General features: G+C 45.6%; 1 protein-coding gene and 1 pseudogene across 1 annotated transcript; both read left to right on the plus strand.

Moving 5' to 3' along the window:
- Positions 1-1,209: 1,209 nt before the first annotated feature.
- Positions 1,210-4,237, plus strand: LOC134445632 (zinc finger protein 658B-like). The gene has a single exon (XM_063194685.1). The coding sequence runs from the start codon at positions 1,309-1,311 to the stop codon at positions 2,998-3,000; it is 1,692 nt and encodes a 563-aa protein (XP_063050755.1). The 5' UTR covers positions 1,210-1,308; the 3' UTR covers positions 3,001-4,237.
- A 2,852-nt stretch (positions 4,238-7,089) lies between these two features.
- On the plus strand, positions 7,090-12,684 carry LOC134446491 (uncharacterized; annotated as a pseudogene).
- The last annotated feature ends 1,468 nt before the right edge of the window (positions 12,685-14,152 follow it).

A 14,152-nucleotide genomic window follows, 5' to 3' on the forward strand; every position in this document is an offset into this window, starting at 1 on the left:
GTTTCTCTCATGAAAAGCAGAGGGCACTCCCGACAATGCGAGCAAGGCGCTTTTGAAGTATGAATAGTCTGTCGCAAGTGATGACGTCATTAATGGTTCTCGCGCCACTCGCGACAAACTGCGCACGTGAAGTATGCAGAGCCCTTTAAAGGGACACTGTGTGAGATTTTTAGTTGTTTATTTCCAGAATTCCTGATACCCATTCACTACCTTTATGTTTACGTTACCTTTTTCATTAATACTTACTACCACCATCAAATTATAAGTATTCATTATGACTGGAAAAATTGCACTTTTCATACATGAAAATGGGGATCTTCTCCATGGTCCGCCATTTCCAGAAATAGCCATTTTTTTGCTGCAAAAATGACTGTACTTGGGCCATACTAGAAAATATTAGTTTATTACTTAGTAAACCTATTGATGTTCATTGTACTAGCCAAACACACTCTCACTAATGGGTCAAAGTGGCTTTTCTTTTCTACCAGCCAAACGGATGTTTTTTTTACCAGCATTTGGCAGGCTGACTGGTGTTAATTTAGAGCCCTGGTCACATCTATTGGTGTAATGCAGTGACTATGCCCAGAGATTTAATATTTTGTCCCAGTTGACACTCAGAAGGGCCAGGTAGGCCTACTCCTAGCCAGACCGTGCCCTCCTAGTGACGCAACAGCTTCGGCGTTGCTACCAGTCAGGTCAAGAGTCAATGCAAGCACTTTCTGATTTCCCGGAAATACGGGAACTCCTCCCACTTTGTTGGGAAGCAAACAATCAAACCAAGGCCATTTGGGAAATGCTGTTTGGGAAATATTAATTGTCATGCTCTTGGTCAGATGATCCAAGTCGATGATGTTTTTGGTAGAAGGTGTGTATTAGGGTAAATGTTGGTGGGGGGGGGGGGGTTGGGTTGGGGAGGGATCTGTTGTATGTATTGACTGTCCTCATGTCCAATGCCCCACCTACTTAGAAGAAAGGACAATAAAGATACCACTACTACTACTACTAAACAGGCTAGCCTACTCACATTCTTACTTATCAGATTTGTATGGCTACATGTTGTCTTCAATACTTTTAACCATCTACAACGTGTAAAATATATGTGTCATTCAAGCTGAATCATACAATACATCATTGTGTGTGTTCAATGTGTGTAATATTGTCTTAAAATGTCTTTATGTTGTAGGTGATGATCAGAGGATTCATTCTAATGGAAGACAGTCCACAGAGGGGGAAGGATACACAGGAAGACAGAATCACCGAACAGCAAACACATTTCAGTGCTCTCACTGTGAAAAGAGTTTTACTGACATGGACAGTTTCAAGAAGCACCAGAAGATCCATTCAGGGGGGAATCCATTTGAGTGCTCAGAATGTGGAAAGAGTTTAAGTAACATTAGCCAACTCAAGACACACCAGAGGATCCATACAGGGGAAAAGCCATTTGAGTGCTCAGACTGTAAAAAGACATTTAGTGAAATAAGCAATCTCAAGAAACACCAAATGATCCATACAGGGGAAAAGCCATTTGAGTGCTCTCACTGTGGAAAGAGGTTTAGTCGAATGTCTGATCTCAAGAGACACCTGAGGATCCATTCAGGAGAAAAGCCATTTGAGTGCTCTCACTGTGGAAAGGCCTTTAGGCATATTCGCACTCTCAAGCAACACCAAATGATCCATACAGGGGAAAAGCCATTTGAGTGCTCTCAGTGTGGAAAGGCCTTTAGGCAAATGGGCGCACTCAATAAACACCAGATGATCCATACAGGGGAAAAGCCATTTGAGTGCTCTCAGTGTGGAAAGGCCTTTAGGCAAATGGGCGCACTCAATAAACACCAGATGATCCATACAGGGGAAAAGCCATTTGGGTGCTCACACTGTGGAAGGCGTTTCAGTAGCATCAGCAAACTCAAGACACACCAGAGGATCCATACAGGGGAAAAGCCATTTGAGTGCCTAGAATGCGGAAAGCGTTTTAGTCGTATGGACCATCTCAGGCGACATCAGATTGCCCATACAGGGGAAAAGCCATTTGAGTGCTCAGATTGTAAAAACACATTTAGTCAAATAGGCAAACTCAAGTCTTACCAGATTACCCATACAGGGGAAACACCACATGTATGCTCAGAATGTGGAAAGAGCTTTAGGTTGAAGATGAATCTCAAGCAACACCAGAGGATCCATACAGGGGAAAAGCCATTTGAGTGTTCTCACTGTGGAAAGAGGTTTAGTCAAATGTCTGATCTCAAGAAACACCTGAGGATCCATACAGGGCAAAAGCCATTTGAGTGCTCAGATTGTAAAAAGACATTTAGTCTAAAAAGCACTCTCAAGACTCACCAGATTACTCATTCAGGAGAAAAACCATTTGAGTGCCCAGAATGCGGAAAGCGTTTTAGTCATATGCGCCATCTCAGGCACCACCAGAGGATCCATACAGGGGAAAAGCCATTTGAGTGCTCAGAATGCGGAAAGAAGTTTAGTGAAATGCACCATCTCAGGCACCACCAGAGGATCCATACAGGGGAAAAGCCATTTGAGTGCTCAGAATGTGGAAAGACCTTTCGTCAAATGGGCCATCTCAGGCACCACCAGAGGATCCATACAGGGGAAAAGCCATTTGAGTGCCCAGAATGCGGACAGCGTTTTAGTCACATGAGCAGTCTCAAGACACACCAGAGGATCCATACAGGGGAAAAGCCATTTGAGTGCTCAGAGTGCGGAAAGAAGCTTAGTCACATGAGCAGTCTCAAGACACACCAGAGGGTCCATACAGGAGAAAAGCCATTTGAGTGCTCTCAGTGTGGAAAGGCCTTTAGGCAAATGGGCGCACTCAAGACACACCAGATGATCCATACAGGGGAAAAGCCATTTAAATGCTCACAGTGTGGAAAGGCCTTTAGGCAAATGGGCACTCTCAATAAACACCAGATGATCCATACAGGGGAAAAACCATTTACAAACCCCAACTCCGGTGAAGTTGGGACATTTGGTAAACTGTGAATGAATTCAAAATGCTGTCATTTTCAAAACATTCGATCCAATCATTAGAAGAAGAATAGTAAAAAGACAACATATTAAAGGGACACTGTGTGAGATTTTTAGTTGTTTATTTCCAGAATTCATGCTGCCCATTCACTAATGTTACCTTTTTCATGGATACTTACCACCAGCATCAAATTCGAAGTATTCATTATGACTGGAAAAATTGCACTTTTCATACATGAAAAAGGGGATCTTCTCCATTGTCCGACATTTTGAATTTCCAAAAATAGCGAATTTTTAGCTACAAAAAAGACTGTACTTGGACCTTACTAGAAAATATTTGTTTAATACTTAGTGTTAAAACCAAGAAAAATAATATTGTTTTGAGGCACATATGTCATTTCTAATTTGATAACTGCAACACGTCTCAAATAAGTTGGGACAGGGATCAGTGTTAAACATGTTATAAACATCCAAATAAGCTAAAACAACACAAGGAAAATCATTTCAAAATGAATTGTATGAATAATTACCATAGTTATTACATTAAGTTTTGCATTCCCTTTGATTTACCATGATTGTGTGTATATAAGATATATTTTTGACATTACAATCATTGTATAGGTTCATGACATCATCAAATATATATTGGATGTAGTCTTACTCTAGCACTCAAGTACAGCTATTGAAAACGTGACCAGATTAAGAACGCTTCATGTGTGCAAATGATAGAGTTTTAACATTCTCCTATGCACAGTTTCCCATGTCTATTTCAAGTAGACTTGTGATACACCATGTCCAGGTTGCACCACCAGGTGTATCACAACAAGTCTACTTGAAATAGACCCAGAAGACATGGGAAACATGTCATTTGCATACAGAAGTCAAAACATGTCCTTCTGTTTGAAAATAATAGTCATTGTACATAACAGTGAATATGGACCATCCAACTTGTGTTGTGTTGTGTTGCGTCGAGTTTGGTGAAAAGTCATGTTACAGCCACCCTGGACCAACAGATTATATCTCATCTGCCTCCCATCTCTTTTTCACAGATTATATCTCATCTGCCTCCCATCTCTTTTTCACAGATTATATCTCATCTGCCTCCCATCTCTTTTTCTACATTATTGTGTGTTTGCATTGTGCAGATCTTTATTTTTTTGGCTTGCAGTGATTTTTCATTGTTTGTTTGATTGAATAAATGTATGCTGCTGTTGAATGTTCATTTCCGTAATAAATTAATTAGTGTCCCTGATAGTCACTATAACAGTTTGTTTCACATGATGATGATGATAATGACAATATGAAAAAAAAAGAAAATGACCATGAGGATTTTCATCAACAATGACCCAGGGTTATAAAGAAGTTTTATGACGTAGGCCCCACTTTTGCACTATATTGACTATGTAGGTACCGTTTATATGTGTTAAACAGGCTGACATTTTATGTGCTGTGTGCACTGCAACAGGCTTTTCAGGGGCCTCCTGGCCATGTGGTGTGGCCCCCCAGAGCTGTCTGGACCCCACTTTGAGAACCCCCCTTCACTACAGCAGTGTTTCCCAACCAGGGGACCCCCTTCACTACAGCAGTGTTTCCCAACCAGGGGGGCCCTCACTGTTTACCAACCAGGGGGCCCTTCACTGTTTCCCAACCAGGGGGCCCCATCACTACAGCAGTGTTTCCCAACCAGGGGACCCCCTTCACTACAGCAGTGTTTCCCAACCAGGGGGGCCCTCACTGTTTACCAACCAGGGGGCCCTTCACTGTTTCCCAACCAGGGGGCCCTTCAGTGTTTCCCAACCAGGGGGGCCCTCACTGTTTCCCAACCAGGGGGGCCCTTCAGTGTTTCCCAACCAGGGGCCCCCCTTCACTACAGCAGTGTTTCCCAACCAGGGGCCCCCCTTCACTACAGCAGTGTTTCCCAACCAGGGGGGCCCCCTTCACTTCAGTGTTTCCCAACCAGGGGGCCCTTACGTGTTTCCCAACCAGGGGGCCCTTACGTGTTTCCCAACCAGGGGGCGCTTCACTTTTTCCCAACTAGGGGGGCCCCCTTCACTACAGCAGTGTTTCCCAACCAGGGGCCCCTTAAGTGTTTCCCAACCAGGGGGCCCCTTCAGTGTTTCTTAACAAAAAACAAAATATTTTTTTTACATTTCTTATAAGGGACCAATATTGAATTAAATTCCAAAAAAATTGAATTTTCTCTCATTGCTTTCATGGTTCAGGTTTCACAGGGTTAAACTAATATATGCATAGAAGCAACAAAATGTAAGGGATACAAACAGTTATTCTATCTATGAGAAAAATTGAGGAATAAAATGATAACTAATGAGTTTTCGCAGGAAACAGAGTATCATGTGACTCGTGGATTATTAACCCTATAATAACCCTGTGAAGGGAACAGAAGCTCCCAATTGCCAAGCTACAGTCATACAACTTAAATGGTTTAGAGATGATATGCAAAGAAAAGTGGATGCAAATCCTTTTTAATATATCCACAAACATTGTCATTAACTGAAAGAAACATCTGACCTCTGTTTGAGAAAACAAGGGCTTTGCCACCAAGTATTTTGTCTTCTTTGACTAGAGGGATCAAATACTTAAAGTCCCAGGAAAAAGTTTGTACACCCTTTGAAATTTCTTACATCTCAGTCAAAATAGATCATAAAACATGGTCTGATCTTCCCGGAAATCTCAAGAAGGAACAATCAGAGTCTGCTTTAACTAATTCCACACAAACATTTACATGTTTTCATATTTTTATTGGCCATAAGGCTATAACATTCACAGGAGAGCAAGGCATAAGTAAGTACACCCTTGCATTAAATAGGTTTTAACCCTCAGTTAGTTGCAATATCCTCAACCAGACTTGTCCTGTAGTTGCAGATCAGATTAACAAAACAATCTGGATGTATCTTGTCTCCCTCTTCTTTGGAGAACTGCCTCTCGTCAGCAAGTTTTCTGGGATGTCTGGAGTGCATAGCTTTATTGACTTCATGCCATATAATCTCAATTGTTTTTAGTCAGGGCTTTGACTGGGCTATTCCAGAATGTGTACTTCATTGTTATGAAGCCATTCTAATGTCGATTTGCTTCTTAAGTATGGGTTGTTGTCACATTTCAGCACCCATCCTCTTGTGTGCTTCAACTGTGTGACAGACTTCCTAACGTTTTTTTCTGTAAAATATCACAATAAACTTGAGTTCATTGCTCCACCGATAATAGCAAACTTTCAAGGGCCTGCGGCAGCAAGGTAGCCACATATAATGATGCTCCCGCCACCATACTCAGAAGTGGAGATGTAACCAAGAATAGCTAAAAATGGGTTTCATTCTGCCAATCTAAAATTAATGGGGTTTCTGTCCAAAAAAATATTGCTGCACCTTTGAGGTTTGCGAAAAAGCATTTATATGCTTCATAAAGTTACTGCTAAATATTCTGTAGACCAGGGTTTCCCAAACTGGGGTGCGTGCACCCCTGGGGGTGCGCGGCCTGCCATTAGGGGGTGCGCGAGCTGAATAGAGCAATGGTGGATATGTGTGTTTTATATCTAACATTAATGAATATTAATTTGTTTTTAATTTTATGGTGAATTGTATGCTGGAAGGGTCCATCTGAACTCCGGTTTAACTCCTTGACTATTGGAAAAGAGGATTCCCCAAAACGATATAATGCATAATGTGCAGTGAATGCGCAGTAAATCCATACTTGCACACCATAAATTTGCTTGGGGGGTGCACAAACCACATTGAAATGTACAAGGGGGTGCACAAGGAAAAAAGTTTGGGAACCACTGCTGTAGACCAACGATGAAACCAAAATTGATTTTTTTCAGAGGAACACATAGTATCATGTTTGGAGGAGAACTGGAGAACCACACCTTCACCAAAACATCATCTCCACTTTTGAGTATGGTGGCGGGAGCATCATTATATGCGGCTACCTTGGTGCCTCAGGCCCTTGTCAGTTAGCTATTATCAGTGGAACAATGAACTCAGAAGTTTATTGAGATATTTTACAGAAAAAATGTGAGGTAGTCTGTCACACAGAGGCACACAAGAGGATGGGTGCTGAAATGGGACAACAACCCATATTTTAGAGGCAATTGACTTTTGTCGGGTCGCCTGGTCGAGGGTGTCTGTTGTAAGACCCGAAACACCCAGTGACGCCAGGAAACAACACTGATGATGTGTCCGAGTCAGTGCATCAGGTTGATGTTTGCAAAACTGAAACAACCTGGGAAACCAGTGACAACCAGGAACAGACTGGGTGACGACCGCGAAGAGTGTGGTGACATCTGGAGAGACAGAGGACGGCCGGAGAGACGGCAACCCGGGTTGGGGAGGGTTGGCAGCCCAAACCAATTCTTCTGACAAGAAGAACCCAAAGCAAGCTACAAAACCCACTAATGAGAAATACCCCCAGGGGTGCCCGAGAGGGGGGGAGAATGAGCACCCCACCAGGACGGATCTAAGAATGACGACTCAGGAAAACGAATTAACGACAACGGCAACAACATGCATCTGTGGAAAAACCTGCAAGAATGAGAGAGGCCTTAAGATACATCAAGGCAGGATGAGATGCTTGACAGTGGCAACGGTGACACAACGCACAGAAGTCACTTCTGGTCAGACGCTGGAGGAGCTAGGCCCGGAGGCAACCCATAGTGCCCAGAGCCTCCTAGTGTCACCAGCTACTGCCAGCAGCCCACCTGACACCCAGAGCCCTCTCCAGGTAACTCCCAACAACCTGCAGGATTTCCAGAGACAGCAAGCTCCAGCAACGGGCAGTGCTCCTTCAGCTCAACCAAGGATCCAGTGGCCCCAGTCCTCAAAGAGAGCAGAGTGGAAGCAGTTTGATGAGGATGTGGACCAGATCCTGGAGGTGACCGCCAAGGGGGATGTGGACCAGAGGCTGAGAACAATGGCAACGCTCATACAGGCCCTTTGCGTTAAGGTACACAATGTAGGCAGTTGCCTAGGGCCCCCGAGTAGGTGGGGCCCCCAAGGACGACAGGTTATGGACCCAACAGCAACGACGATTTGAAATAGCTTTATAATAAGGCAATGCCATCTTTATGAAGGGCTGCGAGGGAAGCAACAGTGCCTCCCTAATGCCCCCTGCTCGAGGGGGCCCCCCTTCCAATAGGTTTGCATCAGCGACAGCGACGTGAAAATGTCAATTGCCAAAAGGTGCAACGACAAATGTAGTCAAAGTACCCCTATCTCGAGGGGGCCCCCCTTCCAATTTGTTCAACCGTCAAATCCAGCGCAAATACAAACTGAAGATGAAGCTACATAATCTCTCACTGGATGTTGCGCAGACGCCAGTTTATATTACATTTTTGGCTCAAGACAGTTGCTTTTAAAATAAAAGTTAATCTTGAAGGCGACATATTAGGCTACTCTCTGTAGGCCTACTGCAACCAAACTGTCCCAGGCCAGTTGACATCGCACATACAGCGAGATGCTTCATTTAGGCGACAGTGTTATGTTTTCAAAAACATCCGTGAAGGATTATCCATGTGCTGTAACAAGCACTGGGCAAACGTCGATTGTTCCATAACGCATCTTTTTTCTACACGGAACTGTTTTGAATGTGGACAAACGCAAGAAGAAACGAATGAACAATGTGCATAGGCCTATGCATATGCATATGACCAATATTTCGGATAACACGAGTCACACAAGTGCGCTGGGATAGCTAGCCTACATTGTAGCCCACTTTCTTGCTATTATATGGATTACACATTGGAATTTGGGACCATGATTCTGGAAACTTGTGGATTACAGTGAGAGGTTGGGATACATTCTGCGGTCAAGACAACTCAAGGTAAGGGCACCGGGGCATGGTCCCCTATAATTGACACATCTGTCAACCACGGAGTATAACGCAGGTGGTTGTTCAGTGATCCTTGGTCGCTACAGAGGAGCCTATTTGTGTGTGCTGCGGTATTAGTTACTAACAACTTTGGATTGTATTTTCAAATGTGGATGCAATACGAAAAAAAATCTCTTCTAACCAACCCCCCCTGGCTTGGTTAGAATTCTTGCTACCAATATCACATCCCCCCAAACCCCCCACTGTGCCTGCTCATTCGTTTTTCAGCCTTGAGTTTCTGGACTAGGCCTATTGTTTTATGAGTCAATAGTTGGTTTTGCACAAATGGAGCACCCTTTGTTAGATTTTAAAAGTGGTTTGAAAGATTAGACATTTCTTTATTTGTGATTGGCAATGCAGATCATGATTTTCGTGGTAGGGTCAAAAAATTTGATTGGGCCATATAGGCATACTCTCATGTGAGACAGGCCAGGTTAAACTGAACATTCAATTAGCCTACTTCATGAGCGGAGCCTACTGAATGGAATGGGCTATTATTTTGCCCAGGTCTTTCTTCATAAAGTTTCATAAAATGAACTGTAGGGACTAGTTATCATACTAGATTGCATTTCCTCACAGGAAATGATGGTGTATGCTTGCTCTTTATGCATTCATTGCCCTTCATGCATGTGTTGCCCTGCCACAACACTGTCTATAAGGTGACTTCTTGTTTGTTCCATTAGATTTCTATGGTTTCTGTGACATTGTGTTGTAATGGTAGGCTATGTGACAATGACTGAAGTGCCATCCAAAAATTGTCTGGCCCCTCCGAAACCCGAAACAGAAGTTCTGGCGCCGTGGCTACCCTGTCAGGTAACCCCCAATCCCCCAGGCCACCCCCCCCCCCGCTTACAAAAAAAAACCTAGGGCCCCGACAACCCCTTTGCCTAGGGCCCCCAAAATCCTTGAAACGGGCCTGCGCTCATAGTGAACATCGCAGCAGAGCGTTTTGGAACCGAGGCTCCTAAGCCAGCACCATCGGCTTATGCTCCAAGCCACAGAGCAAGGAAAATCCAGCAGTGCAGGGAAGAGCTCAAGCTGCTGAAGAAGCAATACAGAAGAGCAGGAGATGCTGAGCGAGGGGGCCTAGCAGACCTGAGAGCAATCCTGAGGAAGCAGCTGCTGACCCTGCGGAGAGCAGAGTTCCACAGGAGGAGGCGGAAAGAAAGAGCCAGGAAGAGGGCAGCTTTCCTGGCTAACCCTTTCAATTTGACCAAGCAGCTACTTGGCCAAAAGAGGGCGGGCCGCCTCACCTGCTCGAAGGAGGAGATCAACAACCATCTCAAGGCCACATACAGTGACTCCAACAGAGAACAACCGCTAGGCCCATGCAATGCACTGATAGAACCACCAGAGCCTACTTCAGACTTCAACCTGAAGGAGCCAAGCCTAAGGGAAGTGGAGGAAGTGGTGAGGAGAGCAAGATCAAGCTCAGCTCCAGGCCCGAGCGGTGTGCCATATAAGGTTTATAAGAACTGCCCGAAACTGCTACGCCGGCTTTGGAAGGCCCTGAAGGTGATCTGGAGGAGAGGGAAGATTGCCCAGCCATGGAGGTATGCTGAGGGAGTGTACATACCGAAAGAAGAAAAGTCTGAGAACATCGACCAGTTTCGGGTAATCTCCTTGTTAAGTGTGGAGAGTAAAATCTTCTTCAGCATCGTGGCCAGGAGACTCTCCAACTTCCTGCTGAGCAATAATTACATCGACACGTCTGTGCAGAAGGGAGGGATACCGGGAGTTCCCGGTTGCCTGGAACACACAGGAGTGGTAACCCAGCTCATCAGGGAGGCGAAAGAGGGCAGAGGTGACCTGGCTGTGCTGTGGCTGGATCTCACCAACGCATATGGTTCCTTACCCCATAAGCTGGTGGAGGTCGCACTGGAGAAGCACCATGTACCCCAGAAGGTGAAAAGCCTCATCCTGGACTACTACAGCAAGTTCAGCTTGAGAGTGTCATCCGGTCAGCTGACATCTGATTGGCAGCAGCTGGAAGTGGGCATAATCACTGCTTGCACCATCTCAGTGACCCTCTTCGCACTGGCGATGAATATGCTTGCCAAGGGAGCTGAAACCGAATGCAGAGGTCCACTCAGCAAGTCTGGAGTAAGGCAACCGCCTATCAGAGCCTTCATGGACGACCTCACTGTGACGACAACAACTGTTCCAGGAGCCAGATGGATTCTCCAGGGGTTGGAAAGGATCATGGCTTGGGCACGCATGTGTTTCAAGCCAGCAAAGTCCAGGTCTCTGGTACTACGGAAAGGGAAGGTCTCAGACAAATTCCGCTTCAGGTTGGGAGAACATCTGATCCCGTCAGTCACTGAGAAACCAGTGAAGAGCCTGGGGAAGGTCTTCAACTGCAGCCTGAATGACAGAGACTCCATCAAGGCAACCAGTGCTGACTTGGATGGATGGCTGAGAACAGTGGACAAGTCTGGGCTCCCTGGTAGATTCAAGGCCTGGATGTACCAACATGGAATCCTCCCAAGAATCCTCTGGCCTCTCCTCATCTACGAGGTGCCCATGACCGTGGTGGAAGGCTTGGAGCAGAAGGTGAGCAGCTATCTGCGCAGATGGCTGGGCTTACCACGCAGCTTTAGCAACATCGGGCTGTATGGAAACACCAACAAGCTCAGGCTCCCCTTCAGCTCAGTCAGAGAGGAGTTCATCGTGACACGGACACGGGAACACCTGCAGTACGCAGGATCCAGGGATGCCAAAGTGTCCGGGGCAGGAATCATGGTGAGGACAGGGAGGAAGTGGAGGGCAGCCGATGCAGTCCAGCAAGCAGAGTCTCGGCTGAAGCACAAGGCCATCCTCGGCGCAGTGGCGCAAGGCAGAGCGGGACTTGGGATGTCAACAACAACCCAGTACAAGACTGCCACTGGGAGGGAGAGGCAGAGGCTGGTGCAGGAGGAGGTGCGGGCTTCAGTGGAGGAGGAGCGAACCAGCAGAGCAGTGGCCATGAAGCAGCAAGGAGCCTGGATGAAGTGGGAGCAGGCGATGGAGCGCAACATCACCTGGAAGGACATCTGGCAGTGGAACCCCCAGAGGATCAAGTTCCTGATCCAAGGGGTGTATGATGTCCTCCCGAGCCCATCTAACCTGTACACCTGGGGCAAAATAGAGACACCCGCATGTCCACTGTGTTCCAAGATGGGGACCTTGGAACACATCTTAAGCAGCTGCTCCAGGGCACTGAGCGAGGGTCGCTATCGATGGAGGCACGATCAGGTCCTGAAGTCCATAGCTGAGGCAATCAGCAAGGGAATCAAGGATAGCCGATGCACCCAAGCTACCGCCAAGGCCATCCAGTTTGTGAAGGCGGGACAGAAGCCCGAGAGAACACCAAAGGGCTCCGCGGCTGGGGTGCTCTCTACAGCCCGAGACTGGGTGATGACAGTTGACCTGGAGAGGCAGCTGAAAATACCACCACACATCACCCAGTCCAGATTGAGACCAGACCTCATCCTGGTCTCTGAGGCTACAAAGCAACTGGTCATGCTCGAGCTGACAGTTCCATGGGAAGATAGGATGGAGGAGGCGCAGGAGAGGAAAAGGGAGAAGTACCAGGAGCTGGTGGAGGACTGTCGCAGAAATGGCTGGAGAACTAGATGTATGCCAGTGGAGGTAGGGAGCCGGGGATTTGCCAGCCACTCCCTGAGCAAAGCCTACGGAACACTAGGCATAACAGGGGCCAATCGGAAGAGAGCCATCAACAACAACACAGAGGCAGCTGAAAAAGCGTCCAGATGGCTCTGGCTGAGGAGGGGAGAGAGGTGGGGGGAGTAGAATGCCACTCGGACACAGGCCGGGGTCTGATCAGCCCTGGTCGGGTCGCCTGGTCGAGGGTGTCTGTAAGACCCGAAACACCCAGTGACTCCAGGAAACAACACTGATGATGTGTCCGAGTCAGTGCATCAGGTTGATGTTTGCAAAACAGACTTTTGAATTGCTTCATAAGAATGAAATACACATTCTGGAATAGCCCAGTCAAATCTCTGACAAAAAAACATTTGAGATGATATGGCATGAAGTCAAGAAAGAATTCACTCCAGATATCCCAGAAAACTTGCTGAAGAAGGGCAATTTTCTAAAGAAGAGGGAGACAAGACACATCCAGATTGTTTTGTTAATCTGATCTGCAACTACAGGAAACATCTGGTTGAGGTTATTGCGACTAACTTAGGCCCGGGATCCACTATAGCGTTACGTTAACGCAGCTCAACGTATTGGATACCCCAGTGTCGACGCACTGCTACCACAGCTCGCGTGGCCCGGGAGTTATATACAGGAAGTATATCAATCTACATTTCTAGCCGTTTTTATCCATATAGCAAACCAACTGCCCCTAAATTACAGTTCAAAATGCTCTTACCGAATTCGGCACATGTGTTTTTTTCACACACAGCTTCACCTCGTGTTGTTATGCTTATGGTCGAAATCGAACATAATCATTTGAACCCAGGCATCATAAGCACATGCAACGTACATGCTTGTAGTCTATATTTTGTACATCCAAAAGTTCGACAGATGTCAAAAATCTGCTTTTACCGAGGGAAATGCACCTTCGTGATGACCACAGGTATCATGGGACATCTTCATGTAATCAACAGTCATTGGGTAACGCAGTCCGTCAGCCACTGCTAATTTGCATAACTTTCAGGAGAGCTCAACTTTTTGACGTGCCACCGGATCCACGCTCGCCGTGCCGGAATCCCAACATGCATTGCGAGTCCGGTAACGACGATATGCCGCATTTCATTGAAAATGAATTGAATGCGTTGGTACGGCTTGCGTAAAACTGACAAATGGATTTGCACCGTTAGGGTTAAAACCTATTGAATGCAAGGGTGTACTTACTTATGCCTTGCTGTCCTGTGAATGTTTACATCGTATGGCCAATGAAAATATGAAAACTTGTAAATGTTTGGGTTGAATTACTTAAAGCAGACTCTGGTTGTTCCTTCTTGTGATTTCCAGTAAGATCAGACCATGTTTTATGACCAATTTTGACAGAAATGTAAGAAATTTCAAAGGGTGTACAAACTTTTTCCTGGGACTGTATTTTCCTCAATGGAATACAAATCAATTAAAATATATTCTTCAAAGTTATTTTCTGGATTTTCTTTATGATATTCTGTCTCTCCATATTAGAATATATTTTATCATTAATATTATAGAATGATCATGTCTTTATTAGAGGGCAAACCAACAAAATCAGCAAGGGATCAAATACTTATTCTCCCCACTGTATGTGTTAAACAGGCTGACATTTTATGTGCTGTGT

This window comes from Engraulis encrasicolus, chromosome 3 (assembly GCF_034702125.1).
Source record: "Engraulis encrasicolus isolate BLACKSEA-1 chromosome 3, IST_EnEncr_1.0, whole genome shotgun sequence".
NCBI classification, from domain to species: Eukaryota; Metazoa; Chordata; class Actinopteri; order Clupeiformes; family Engraulidae; genus Engraulis; species Engraulis encrasicolus.

What these genes read in the sequence shown, in the direction of transcription:
- LOC134445632 (XM_063194685.1), top strand. Translation starts at nt 1,309, where the DNA reads ATGGACAGTTTCAAGAAGCACCAGAAGATCCATTCAGGGGGGAATCCA.